Raw genomic sequence first — 15519 nt, 5'->3', positions numbered from 1 at the left:
TGGAATAATACATTACATTATGACTTACAGGATCAGGCACATAGAGTTAGACTCACCTATTGATTCTGCCCATTCAAAGAAATAATTCTGTTTAATTCAGTGGGACTAATTCTGCAGCAGTCCTCAGCCAAACAATGAACACATCAAAAAGTAAACATGTAAATTTACTGTTTAACAACTACACATTATGCATATCTCAGTGTAATTTATAATTTTATACCTTGAAACTTTTTTCCTCGTTGTTATGTAATCAGTTATGCTGCTGAAGTCAATTTAAATTTTTTTTTATTTAGGTTTTGTTATTTTTTGATCATTCCTTTAAATCAAGCATTACTGAATTAGATTTCAACAAATGTTCAAATAATAATACTCTCTTCCAAGAGAAAAATCTGCTAGTTAATCATGAAATACAAAACAACTTTGCAGCAAGACCTGCAGTGATTGCTGCACCCATAGAGAGTCATGACGAGTTCCCATGAACACTGACATTGAAGCAGCAGCTTCCCACACAATCACACCATTTCACTTTAGCTCCAAGGAACTGGTGCAAATGTATGTGGGACAAGAGGCAAAAAGCAAAAGACAAGTAACAGAAAGGAGAATTCACAAAAGACTAATTTCAGAGTCCTCCAGAGAGACTTGCAAAGTACCAAAACCAGGCTTATGCTTTGAATCTCCTACTATAGCAGTGCCAAATACCCCTTTCCAACTTTTAACCACAGAATTTGACACATAAAGGACACTGATGACACAACGTTCTCATGCAGAAAACATAGTGTAGCATTAATAGAAAAGGGAAGTAAAACAGCAACATACTTTTCATGGTCCCATCTTCCTCTTCATCATCATCGCTATTTATTACCATGGTCCCCAAGTCCGACTCTAACATGGTACTGTTGTGTTCAATCATCGTCTGAGCACCTTCACTCATCGTGCTTGTAGCCCTCATAGTACCAGCACTCTCTGAACTGGTCTTCACCATGGTGTGCGAGTCCAGCTCATCTTCATCCTATCAAGAAAAGTTTGTCAGAATTCAGTAGCGCATTTCAAAAAAACAAAGTTAAGAAGAAATCTGGATGCTTATTCACTGGTTTTTGTATCTTCACACGACCTAGTTGTACTGCTAGACTTCCAGACTTAAAAATATTTAACAAAACAAAACAAAAAAAGCACTTTATAAAGGAAGAATAAAAGCTTTCTTCTTTCTGCCAGATGTATGGCAGGATGGATTTACCAGAAGTGTGTCCCACACACCCACTTTCCATCAGCACCCAGCTTTGAACATCTCACTGATTTTCAAGACCCCTTTTACTTCTTTGGGATCCAAGATCAGTACCACATGTCACAGAAGGTGATTTGGTTGTTTTGTAGCAGACCATCACCAAGGATTTGTGCTGATCATCCCTAAATAAATACCATGCCCTGCATCTTATATCACACAGCACCCAGATGACAGTTCAAACAAGTATTAAACAACCTTCTGAAAGTTTTGGAAGTCCACCCCAGGAATGGAAAAATCAGCTTGGCTTACTTCAAGTATTAGTTCTCTTTTAAAGAAAAACTTTCAAAAGAGCATGCAAAACGATTTATACAGTGTAGAAAAACATCTATAAAGCCCATGCTTAATAGCCAAGGGTGGGGGTGAGGGAAGAGCTAACATTATGAAGAGATAAAAGAGCATTTTCAATCAATGACAGTAACGTGCCAGGAATGTAAAACAGAAATAGTGACAATGCAGTTAACGAATTATAAAATTTATGTGGAATACTAATATTTGAAAACACTACTGGGAAATTTCAGTCACTTCTGAAGTTTGATTTTGAGGATATGCACGACAGTACAGGATTTCAGGAATAACGTGATAGGCTACATACATTTTCTATGAGTAAATTTTATTACTCAACAACAACAATAATAAAAACAATTTAATAAGTGTACCCGTAATTAATAGTGCAAGAAATAATATCCCTCTTCGTGAAGACACTGTATGCCTTTTTTTTTAATTTTCTGTATAAATGCTACTTTCATTGATTTTATAACCTTCCTAGACAAGACAGAAAAAAGATCCATATATGCATGCATACCCTGTGCTATGACAAAACTTCATTTGCATTCCAAACAAACTCTATCCCTGATTAGCAAAATATTCTAACTACACAGCTCATCTTGAAAAGCTATCATCTAACACTTTATTATTTGCCAGTTACAAATAACATGCTTGTTGCTATATGTAATGTTGAAACAAGACTTGACCCACTAGTTTTCCCTTTTGCTTACATCTTCCTATTGCTTTATATATTTTATGTTTTAACTATGAAGAGACCTGTACAAAGAAAAAAGAACCCTAGTCCCCAAACCCTTCAGTTCTGGAACTTGCTGTTTCTTACTGAACTATTTCCTTTCCTTTCCTGGTATTCTCTAACATAGCAGGGATTTGCCTGCAGTACAGATGTAATTTGAAGAGCCAGCTATATTACATGAGTGCTTGTTTTGCCAATCGTTGGTCAGAGCAGATACAGAGAACTGCAGTAAGTAGCAATACCAACAGACCAGCTCCTGAAAAGAATCTTGCTACGTCTCAACCCAGAGACACAAAAATAGATCTAATTTTAATTCAGAGAGTCTAGCTAACTGCGTAACATACTGAAACCGGGATACAGATCTAAATCTGTGAATAAAATTCCAAATGTCAAAAGAATCATCATTTTCCAGATTATAATTTCTAAAAATATTAGCTCATTTGCATTTCTTAAGCTGCGTCCTAAAACACTCTTTTTAGTACCCTATCTTTAAAAAGTATGATATTCCCAAAGATAGAGATAGTTTACAGATACAGCACTAGAGGACTGTGCCCTTAAATAAATAAGGATATTTTAGTAGTGCTCCTCCTGGTGGCAACTTTAATTTTTGTTACTACTTTTATTTTTCCTGAATGTTCTTGCTGACCCCGCTGGTTTCTGTAAGTTATATTTTACCTTTCCTGAGAAGTACCTTACTTGGAAAGTAAAGTTTTTTCATCCAATATTCTCTTTTTTGTTGTATTTTAGAAGTGCCAAAAGTGTTTGTTTATGAGTGTTTCTTTCAGTACAGCACTACAGTGCCTGACTTAGTCATGACATCCTGCTGCTTCTCCTACTGAAGGCTACAAATGAAGCATCTCTAACACATGGGCAAATCTCTGACTTTAAAACACAGTAACATCCGATTTACAGGTTTGCTTGCCTAGTATTAACATCCGCATGCTAAACTTACTAAAGTTGAAAGCAGAAGTGAAAAAACATTTTCCTGAAGTTTCAATTCTTGTTTTAGAAGTGGGGGGGGGGGGGGGAAGAAAAAAAAGAAAAGAGTAATGGCCAGAAATATGATCAAATATGAAACGGATTCATAAGTGAACCATTTTCATATCTTCTGCTTCATTAAAAATACAGAGTTTTTGTTCTTGAGTCAAATCAAGTATCGGGATTTTTTCAAAGAACAGCATTTTATTTTCCAATCCAAGAGTGACAAAAGTCTTTGTCTTACTATTAGCTCCCAGCAGAGAACAGTTATCATCCAGTATCTAGAAGACTGGGAATCACATAAGCCAACCTCGGTACTAACAGGGTAGTGGCCCCAAAAATGGAAGCACACAACAATTTTGATCAGCAGTGTTTTCTCTAGATCAGGAATGATATAATGAAAGAGAGCAATATCGAGTTTTTTCAGGACCTGTGTCTACAAAAAAGTAATCAATTTTTTGAAGTAAGCCCAGTTGCTTCCAGATTTGTCATCCCAGTATTTCTCACAAATCTGAGATTTAGCTAATACTGCAGAAAAGCAGAGTGGACCTGAAAAAGTAACAGGATATTTTTTTTATAAAATTATGTAAGTGCATGTTTATATGACAGATGAAAGTGATTCCTTGAACAAATTATGATTCATACTTTAGAGTTCATAAATATTGATGTAGAACTTCTGATCTGTTATTAAAACAGGTAAACTCCCTGATTAAATAAAAAACAAACATAATATCAATTTTAACGAGGAAAGAATATAAGGTCTTAAAGCTGAAGTGTCGTGTTCTCATATTGGTTACAAAAACAGATCCAAAAATCAAGTAATAGAAACAGCTAGCTATGGTTTTAAACTGTCTGCCATTCTCTTGTGTACAAGTGACAAGCATCAAACTTTTATTTCTAATTTGCCAGTACACAGCAACTGGAAGTGTGCACAAGCAAGACAGCTAACATCTCTTGAGATGCTAAAGAGATTACAATCAACCACAGAAACTCCGAACAACATTATATCCCAAAGAAAGAATAAGTAAAAGATTGCCAATATCCTGCAACCTTATGGGACTAATTCTTTGGATCTCTTTATCTACCAAAGTAAGTTAGAAGATTAACAAAGCAAACCCTTAAAGCACAAAAACATAATCATGAAGACTCGATTACCAGGAGAGCAAACTCAAGAACAATTCAGTAGCAATGTGCAAGACTCGAAAAATATGTTTTTTACATAGAAGATAGCATCAACACACAAGAAAAGTATTCACAGAAGAGATGAGCTTGCATATCATATGTGAACCTACATTAGAATATAATCAAATGAGAAGTGATTAAGATTCATTGATTTTTCCTGTTGTGTTTTTAAGATTCGTATGGGGAAAAAAAGGTTGAAGACTAGTTAAAAAAAAAAAAAAGACAAGGAAATGTAGCAGCTTGCCTTTGAAATCTCTTTAGCTGTGGTTTGTGTGAATAAAAAAACACTAGATGGCACCAAAGACAGCGACTAGACTGCAAGACATTAAAGGAAGATTTACATGCTGGCAAAATTTAGTATCCTGTAAAATAATTTCATTTACTATTAACACCTCATCATCACCCTTGAAAAACGTGGCTGTAGTCGCAGTTATCTTTTTGTAAAAGCACTATAGTAGCTACATAAATACATACTACAGTTTGGGCAAGAACAAGGATTTTTAAAAGTTCCTAACACCTATAAAGCCCAGCTACAACCTGAGTACATGCTTAGTACTGAGCACACACATAAGTTTAAACATCAGCAAAAACACAAAGACTTGACTTTCAGCACACGCTCAGATCCCAGCAAATTCCAAGAGACCTATACATTCAGACTAAATTTAGCCATGAAACAACATTTAAACTTATTTTCTACACACTTTTAACTGACAAACCTAGTGACAATGACTTGTTGCTTACACCTACCACACTGTTTAGTCATCCTTTTGGCTCTAAATTGCTGAGGACTTGAACAATATGCTCCTGAAAAGCTGTTGGTACCCCTTGGATAGGTGTATTTCAATGGACAAAATAACCTCTAGGTATTTCTTACTTAATTTCAGGACACTTAGAGGACTGTAGTCAAGATCAATTGCTACATATAACACATGTCCTTTGACTTAAGAGGAAAAATGCTATGAGAACAGTAAGTTTTAACATTATATTTGTCCTGCAAAGCTACATATATTATCTATAGGTAGATAAATAGATGTAGCATATCATACACACAAGCACATACACACAAAGATGCATGAAAGTAAATATAATAACCTCTAAAAATACAGTCTGGTGTATCAGATTTAAAATAGAAAATAACTTAAATGACTCAGTAGTCTTTTAAAACAATGATTTAAAGACTATAAACATATAAAAAGGATATAAACATATAAAGGAATAAGAACAACAATTATTTCCTAAGGTCTCAAAAGGCAGAAGATGTTTCATAACTAATATATGATTAATCAAATGAACTTTTGAATGAATAAGCCTTAACATAGGAATAACTGATAACTGGCAGTTGTCTAAGTCTCTGGTAGTTGCCAGCTGATAACTAAGAAAAAAGCAAACATTGCTTACTGGAGCAGTAATTATTTGAGTACCCTAAAATAATTAAACATTCCTCACATAATAGAGACATTAAAATGCAAAAGAAAACATACAGGAAGAGCTGCTTATTAGCTCATTCCTTTAAAGATCCACAGAAATAAATATTTAGACGTGTTTCCTGCGAGCTGCCAGGCAACAAGTCGGTTTGCATTCCCACAATACAGCTGCCCAACCTCAGAACCAAACTCACACCACACTTCAAAAAACGCACACGAGAAGAGATTGGTCATGTTTAGCAATGCCTAAACTAACATTTAAACTTTGATATTGGGATTAACCTTCTGTAGAATACACCACTTGCAATTTTTGCTTAATTAAAAAAATCTGTACAATTACCTCAGCACCTATCAAAACATGTCAGTTTGTCAGAACGCATTCTCATCACACAAGCAGCTCTTGTAACAGGCATGAAGTCCATTCAGAGCACGCTATTTTTAATGATATTATATACCTCTGGAAGGATATAGACATAAAGACTGTATTTAAACACAGCCGTTTATTTACGGCTGTATACTATACGGTTTTGAAGAGCAGAAAATATTTTCATTGTGATTGACAACTTCCTGTACTACAAAGCATTCACAGCAAGTGGTAAATCCAAGAAGTAGAAAGTGGTTTTGGTGATGTGACTCTTCCTCACTTGAAGGATAACAAACTGAATTGATCCTGAAAATTAAGTACTTAGTTGTGAAATCATAAATCATAAAGGTTGGAAGAGACCTCCACCAAGATCATCTGGCCCCACCATCCCCCCACCACCAATGTCACCCACTGAACCGTGTCCCTAAGCACCACGTCCAACCTTTCCTTGAACACCCCCAGGGCAGTTTTTCACAATCACCCATCCCTTCTCATTCCACTTGGTCAGGTGTCCATTACAATACATACGTAACTAAGAGGGAATTAAATGTACATACACATATGCAAATATAGTAGTTAGAGCTAAATCCTGTTTCCTAACTAAAAGAACATCACACTACAGATATTTTACGCCTTCCTTCCTGAGGGGTCCCAACACCCGTAGCAGTGAGCAATTAGCACAACTGCTCAAGCTTCGCATAGGAAATTCTTGGGGTTTCAGAGCAATAAATTCAAGCCCCAGATAGGTTAACTCAAACCATTCTTTTTCAACAGTTATATGGACTCAAGTCACTGCCCATGAGAGACCTTTAACACCGATAGACTGTCTGCTTACCATTAACACCAACACTTGCCCTTGCTCCTAGGAGTTACTACACGCACATTCCTCAGGCCTCAGTCTGCCTTAGCACCTCCAGGTTAGGCCTTCACAGCCGTATCACTGGGACAAATCCACTTTTAAGGTATTGTTTTGCAGAATTTATGTGCTATGTGGCTGCTACCTTCCAACTGAACAGTGATTCCGATTCCACATACAATCTGAAAACATTTGTAGACACTAAAAGATGAAGAAATAGACTTGTGACTTCCCATCACTCATGCTACGCAAAGAATAGGCAGGGACTGCCACAGCCTGTCGTAGAACCGCAGCCGTCAGTGCACGTTGGCTGACCAAAACCTATGCTATCATTTGAGCTGCTTGATCATGCAAACAGCACACAAGACCACCTGTATTTTTCAGGATTGTGGTTTCCTAAAACCACCTGTGGCCTCATTCATTGATATCTGCCTAGTAAGCTTTAAAAACTCAAATCTGCACTGTCCTGAATGTCACTTGAGTAGGGCCTCACTCCTACATTGTGCTCCAGTCTTCTAACATGCATGGCATTGCACTGTGAACATACGAATAACACACGTTCAGGAAAAACGGTACAGACACCTTCTCCAGTTAAATAAAAAAATGTAACAGCTTGTCCCGCTGTTCAGCACAATTTCTTATTTTTGTGCTTTCAGCTGTTCAGAATCTTTAACAAGTGCAACTGAAGATGTTGGTGTCATCTCTCAAAGCCATCTGGAATTTCTTATGACGACGTGTTGCACTAAAACTCAGTGGCAAGATTTGGGAAGTCAGTGTCACAACTGAGTGATTATTAAAACCGTTTTTTAACAAGATGAGTCGTACATTGTGACAGTATGAAAACCATTTGCAGGTCACTACCTCACATGGACTTTCGACTAACTGTATTTGTCAATAAAGAAATCCCTCCTCCTTACCTCACCATCAGCAATCTTTCTTTTACTCACCTACAACTTCACTTTTTCTATGAAATTGAGCATTTCCAAACTTTTTTCAGTCAAGGCTTACCAAACATTACAAAATGGATATAGACATATGTTTACTGATAGCAAAGATCATGCCTACTGACAAATATCATATTAACAATTTTAACAGAAATAAAATTACATCCCAATCACAGCTTTACAATCCTTACCACAGATTATTTTTAGAATCATAAAACCATACAAAGACATAAGGAATATATCTCTCAACAGCACAGAAGAACATGAACCAAAATATTTAACAAAGCAGGATTAAAAACTCTTTTTACTAATCTTTTGGTAAATGCAAACTTTTGAAGAATGATTCAATATAAATCTTATAGCAAAAATACCTGGATACCCTTTCATTTATTACATGGTATTTTTGCTGTAGTAAATAGCTTATGGTAGCTTTTAAGTTTTTTCTGATAATCTGATGAAGCTAAAGAGGAAAAAGGCACAAAACCTCTCCAGAATAATTACCACCCAGAAATAATGAAATTTATTTATCCATCAATGGGAGGAAGGGGGGTGGGTGAAGAAATCATCATTGACAAGTGTCATTTCCCAGTCTGCCAGCAGCACCAGCTATTACGTCCTTTTTGTTTGCTCCACTTACTATGGTATCTTCTTTTTACATTTGCATGTGGTCTTCTATGTCTGAAACTTTCCCCAAGCTCAAAGGAGATCTGTTCCTTCCCCTACTGAAGTTTACAAGAATGACACAGACTAAAAAAAACAAAAAAACAAGACATTGTATCTACCACGAGCAATGCTGACTTTTGCTGGAAAACTACACAGTTAAGCTCACAATCACACTACCCTGGTAAAGCAAACACATCTTATGAATTACGGTAGCTTCAAAAGCATACAAAGGTCTGTAATAAACATAAGGTAGCCTCATTTACCTTAGCCCACAATGAATTTGACTTCAGACTATTTGTGTAGCCTAGTCTGCTGCTGTATGTCTCTCCACTTCTGTGTTTCATTATGATAAAGTCATACTTCAGTTTTCATTTTTCAACTGCCTTCCTTTTCTGAGCTGATGAGGACCCCTTTGTGGCCTTCTCCCGTTCTGTCATCTCATTCTGTCCTCAGAAGTCAACTCCACCTCAAATTGGTCTCTTCCATGACTCACTTAACACGTGAGCTAACAAATTCAAAGTGAATGCCTTTATCATTTCCTCAGGTCCCCTGCTACTACTGGCAGGATTGACCCCAGCCCTCTGCAAGACTGCCATTACTGTCCTTTAAAACTCCTCTACAGCACGATCCTGAAAGAAGATGGAGCAAGGCAAGCTAATGCCAGAGCTTCCCATGCTAACTAATCTGCATCTCCTTGTCTGTTCTTCCCTGTTATCCACTCCAGTCTTCTGCCTTATACTTAAGACCAATTTCTTTCAAGCAGATGCTGTCCTCTGGTTCAGAGTATGATGATGCTCATGCACTGGCGGATGACTACAGTCCCTAGAAATTCTGATACAATCAATAAAAAAAGATAAACTTCACATTTCATAGACTATAAAACAACTGCACTTATTTTTAACAAACAGCTATTTCTGTCTCAACCCTGATTACCAAAGATATTTGTAATTTTCAAGATCTGATGCACCTCTCACACGTAACGACAAGCAGGGTCTTACTGTCTTTTTAAACTTATAATCTATCACTTCACCGAACAACAGAAGTACATGGTAAAACTCCTATCTAGTGCGACATAACAGAGGCAGCAGAATACTACTCAAACCCTATATTTGAGGTGTCCTTATACTAAACCTTGGGGTTCATCAATAAAGCATCAACAATGCCCAAACGTTTGAGGTCCACAATTCATAAGGCAACAGTAGGGAGGAAAGCGTGCTAGTAATGACATTAACTTTTAACATCTGTAATAATCAGTCTCTTCAGATGTCAACTATTCTATATATTAAGTAATGAACATCAACACCGCATGTCAAGTCACACATCTCACAAGTAGCATTTCCTAACGTAGAAAAATAATTCCCAACCTTCCCTGGTTGATTTATTACTAAGCAAATACTATCCAGAGTAAACCAACTTTAAAAAAGACAAGCTATATATATATTCTTAGAATATACCCTTCGAACAACCAGACATCCAGCAAACAGAAGACCATACTATAAATTAGGATACGAAATACTGCATGGTATTTGTTTTAAAAGTATTCCCACATACAGATCATCAGCTAACACTCCATAATACATAAAGATCCTATGATTTGGGATAGGGCAGAGCGCATTGCTATCCCGCTCTCTTTTGTTTACTCAAAGCTGTAAGATTTCTACTGACATTCCAGTCTCCATCTTTTCTCTGTGTTATTCCTCAATGACCTTGGCTCTCATTGTGTGTGTGGCAATAGGCTTCTTTGAAGCACATAGTGCTGCATTGCATAAGACTGACCTAAAATAAATCATGTAGGGAGAGAAATAATGCTAGGAACACTGGCTTATTTCCAACACTGCCAAATAATTACAAATACAATCTATTTACCACATGACCTGCTTCTCACCTCAAACATATGCTAACAGCAGCATCTGAGGAATGAAATGTTTTTGCCATTTTCACTTTATACGCACAACTTGATTTAAACTGTATTGTAATACGTACTTATTGTGCTTCATAAATAACTATTTTGTGTATTAGACGTTACAAAAAAGCTAAGTAGTCTGAACTTCTGAAAATTATAGCATTTTCCTAAAAGCCCACGTGTGAATATGGGACCCCAACAGTATTTATTTTTTTAATGTTAGTCTGAACAGCTGAAGTTGACATGGTTTCTTTTCCCACCTCCTAAAACTTACTAGGGCACCACATGAAATAGTGCTGAAAGGTGGCTCGTACAGCATTACTCACAGAAGCATTATTCATTATGAATAAGAGTAGAACACTCAGACCTCACAGGCTAAAGAACTGGTAGAAACAGTAAAGAAAAGTATTTGAACATATAAGGACAAGAAGCAGGCAAAAAAGAACAGTAACTTATCTATAAAATATGGATGGTTATAGGGGGAAAAAAAAAATCACAGACCGAGTTTTCTTCCTCCTCTTCTAGTTCCCTCTGCTGTTCCTCATGTCGCTTTGCCTTTATCTCCATAGCTTCAGTGATCAGGTCCCTTAAAATTGAAACAGGCTTTGCATTCTTTATAAACGTGTGCTAGAAAAAAAAAAAGAAATTATATAACATCATTACAACAGATAGGATTCAGATTTAATTGCAAGTGTTATTCAACACCACAGACATCAGTGATAAATGTGATAAACTTCACATCACACAGTAATTAAAATCTGCACTAACACAACTTGCGATAACTTTTAGCTGCTTCCTAACTAAGATTTTACTTTTACTTACCTTATATTAAAAAAAAAAATAAAAAAGAAAAAACAGCAAGCCTTGGGAAATGTAATCATAAAACAACTGCTTTATAGTTAAGGACATAATTGTCCAAAGGAAATGTGCATTCAGTAGTAAATAAATAGAGTGGTGATTGTCTGACATAGAAAAACAAACTTTTTCAGATATTCAGTTACAGCATTTAATTAATCTTAACAAGCTGACAGCATAAATTAGTGGCTGTAAGCTGAGCAACTGTGGCTGTTGCTTACTTCAACAAACCTGTACTTTAATATGTCATAAAACATTTCTTCATCTAGGATGCTGAAACGTAGAACAAGCAAAACAAAATACATTACTTTTAGCAGGAAGACTAATTCTAATTCAAGGCCATTTAAAGCAACAGTTCCTCCTTTAAGACAACCTGTGGACAATACCATTTACATTCATTTTACTCTCTAGTAAACATCTGCTGTTAGTAATACCCTGGTTTTGTACCATCATATGAAAATGCAATCAAGGCAAAAAGTAGCTCTGCAAGCTTCAGAAATGTCCTGTTAAACATTAAAAAATTGTTCCGTGAAGAACTGACGAATCCAGTTGTCCTGTACCTATTTACCTATCTTCTCCTTTGATATATTAATCCAATTACCCTCCTTTTTCCTCCGTGACCTTTCCCCACAAGCAGTGCTTTCGTTCCTGCTCATATCCTTTCAACACGCCCACAGCACCTCCAGCTCCATCGCGCACGCTCCACGGTCCAGCTGGGGAAGAGGCAACACCTACGTGTGATGAATGCAGCACTTGGTTCTCCGGCCAGTAAGTATTTGGAAAGAGTAGCACTGACGCTTTTGTGTTACTTGTGTGCACTAATGCAAGTCTCTTTTATCCAGATGCCAGCCATCAGTTAACCACATGAAATTCTAATCTTTAAGGTCTCAAATACTGTCATCATACTAAAAAATCACAAAGTTCCAATTTTTACTGTCCTTCCACTCTACATGGTGTTCTCACAGTGTGAAAAATAAAACACTTCATACCATGACTTATAAATTTACTAAGTTATTACTGGAAACTACTTTGAAAATTTTTTACGTTATTCCTTGTAGAGGAGTTGACTAATTTAAATTTTAAAAAGACCAACTTCCAACTTAAAGAATAAATAAATCTATCACAATTGTCTTAAAAGCAGAAGTTTCAGAAAATCAGATTCTTATATAGACTGGTAAAGAAAATCAAGAATAATATTTACCAATAGCAGTGAAAAGTGTAAAGGAAGAAGCTTAATGAATTAGTAATCAGGAAAGTAAAAGGAGTAACATTTTTCACTTGTCTCGTTAGCAATGAAAGCTTATTTACAAGAATTTTTAGATTCCATTTCCATCATCAAGAACCTATTATAGTTTTTCTAGAAATTGACACATCTTGTTTTTTTGTTAATGCTGGGTTCCCCCCCCCCCCAGTTCATTACCTTTGTTTTACAACACACAGACAGGCATGTTTTCCCTTAGTTATTTGAAGGCTGACTATGGCAGCACTGAAGGCAGGGGATAACACAAATAAAGGGCCAAAGGAAGAAACTTGTCTTCACGTTTTCTCTGTCCCCCATGCACCAACATGTGCAGCCCTTGTAAAATGATGTAGATTTCACAATACTTAGTCTTCCTTGATAGATCAGTCCCTCCTGTTTCGTTTCTGTACTTCTTAGAAATTTATCTGTTTCATTTATACCTCAGTGCCAAAACAAAACAACTGTTAAATTTCCAAGCACTAAGCAGCTCAGCAAGTGACCTGGCGCACATGTCCATGCTGCCTATTGTGGCTCCAATTTAAAAACTGGGGTAACTCAGCCCAGGAACAACCTTCTTATACTGTCCATCTGCATCAGACCCTTCTAGGGCACAGAACAACCTGTCTTGTTTAATTTGACATAACCAAAAGGGCAGATTGAGTATACTCCATGGGTGGTCCACACTGAGGGGTCACCTGGGCTCAGTTCCTTTACTTAACACGTGCCTAAACCCTGAGATCTACTGAAGGCCTTTACCCAGCAAACAAGAATACAATTCTAATAGCACGAACCAGCCCTAAACAGTATAATAAGCAATTTATTGTTTAGAAGCAACAAAGGAAAAATAAAATGATACAGGAGCTGAAGGAGAAGGCCAAGAAATAGAAAAGAAATAAGGCATAATAGCTAAAATAAGGCTTGCTCTTAGAAATTTTCAGTTCTGATTTAAAACCAGAGGGGAAAAAACACCATAAAACTTGCATTTCCTCAGAAACTTAAATACTGACCTGTAGCAGCTGTGTTGCTGTAGCTCTTTGTTCGGGATTTTTCACTAAACATTTCTTCACAAAATCTGTGAATTCATCAGACCAGAGCTCTGGCTTCCGAAAGGTTGGAGGAGGATTTGTAGGAATCATAAAAATAGCCTAGATAAAAAGCAAACAATAGCAAGTTAAACAAAACACATTATCACAGCACTGAAGCCAAGGAAATAAATTGCTTTATCCACCTTCCTTATCAGGTTAAGAATCTGGAAAACAAATTTTAAGTAGGCTAGGATTTCCACTCAGATTGAGATTCAGGAAGCAAATCCATCTGCTACTAATGTAGCTACTTCCCATTAGATTTTTCTATTTAAACTGTATCCCACTGAGCACATCACTCTCCATTTTATCTATTGTTTATCAGTCTCGAGAGATGATTTTGTTCTTTTGAAATTTCTTCGTAGAAATAATGGTATTGCTCACTTAAACAGACACAAGAAAGTCACTGTGAAAAGCCAAGTTCACCTTCTCATCTCTTAGCTACATTTCATTTTATATGAGAATTGCTCAGGAGAGTTGGTAGGACTACTATTTGCTTCTGCATTCATTATTATTTGGTTGTAATTTTAAAACTTGTTTTTCCTAATATGCTTTTGAAACAAGTGCTGTAAGACCTAAGGCCTAAACGATGACAAAAATAATCAAGTAACTTGCCTATTAGCAATTAGATTTTACTTTAAAGTGAAAAGGCAACATTTTACCTACAAATAAAATTCCACACTGCTGAGAACCATACCCACATTCTTCAATTAGAAAAAAAAGATTCATTTTATATGTATATATAAATGTGTGTGTGCGTGTGTGTATATATATATAAAGAAATCTCAAAAGCTAGATAAATTGTACCATTTGTTTTATGACAGACCACTGTAAGATAACTGGAAATTTTGAACTTCCATATGTAATACCAAATGCATACAGCATCACTTCAGAAGATTTACACATGACAGCAAGACACCTATTGAAAACCAGGTCTACTGACAGAAATGAACATTTTCTCCTCCTCCTAACAGCAGGCACAGTTTTGTCACGTTTTCAAAAGTGAAAGGAAGTGGAAGTTTTGTAAGCCTGCAGTCCTTCATATGTTTCTCTCTACAAGCATAGACAGAATTACATACTCAGTGGAAAAGTGAAAAGTGCAAAAAAATTAAATATGCATACCACTAACATAGTAGAGGCAGCAGAAGCTTCAAACCATTTGAAACATGGGGAGAAGGAAGAGAAAGCTTCCCAATACTGTATCCATAGCTTCCTGAGAAGCTTGACTGGTCTTCAAAGTGGGTTTAACTTTTTCAAAATCCTTTTTCTAAAATTCTTCACATATGCTGAAGAAAGGCAGGACCCATACAGAATGATACACTTATTTATTGTATCTTGATAAATTATTTCAGTATCGAATACTTTATTTCAATTCAAATACTTAAACACGTACAAAACTTATTTCACTATCTAACACTGCCTAATACAAACATTACAGGACCAAATCTAGGCATTTTATGTAATAAATTAAGATGTATGCTACAATAGCTTCATATTGTCAGTGGACAGCCTTGCCAAGCCGGTGAGCGAACTCAGAAGAAGCAGCACTCTATTACCTTGCCACTGGCCATAATTACTTATTCATGATCCAAGACTGCCAGTACAAATGAAGTGCTTCTGGTAAAGCAGTGTAGAACAAATTCAGCTGCTCCTGTCCTTGAAAGTAATGATTCCTCTGAACTCTGAGCTGATGATTTTAATCTTATCTATAGCTACTTGTAACAGCTA

At 36.4% G+C, this 15519-nt stretch overlaps 1 protein-coding gene across 1 annotated transcript in view; it reads right to left on the bottom strand.

Moving 5' to 3' along the window:
- The window catches only part of STK3 (serine/threonine kinase 3), a 139552-nt gene that overhangs the window by 60027 nt on the left and 64006 nt on the right, over positions 1 to 15519 (bottom strand). Inside the window, exons 7-9 of the mRNA XM_083821808.1 lie at positions 13717 to 13854; positions 11116 to 11241; positions 817 to 1009 (exon numbers count right to left, since the gene is read on the bottom strand). Coding sequence (XP_083677934.1) covers positions 817 to 1009; positions 11116 to 11241; positions 13717 to 13854 — 457 coding nt within the window. The remainder of the gene's footprint in view (positions 1 to 816; positions 1010 to 11115; positions 11242 to 13716; positions 13855 to 15519) is intronic.

This window comes from Anser anser, assembly GCF_964211835.1.
Source record: "Anser anser genome assembly, chromosome: 2".
NCBI classification, from domain to species: Eukaryota; Metazoa; Chordata; class Aves; order Anseriformes; family Anatidae; genus Anser; species Anser anser.
This window is presented reverse-complemented; position numbering and strand designations above follow the sequence as displayed.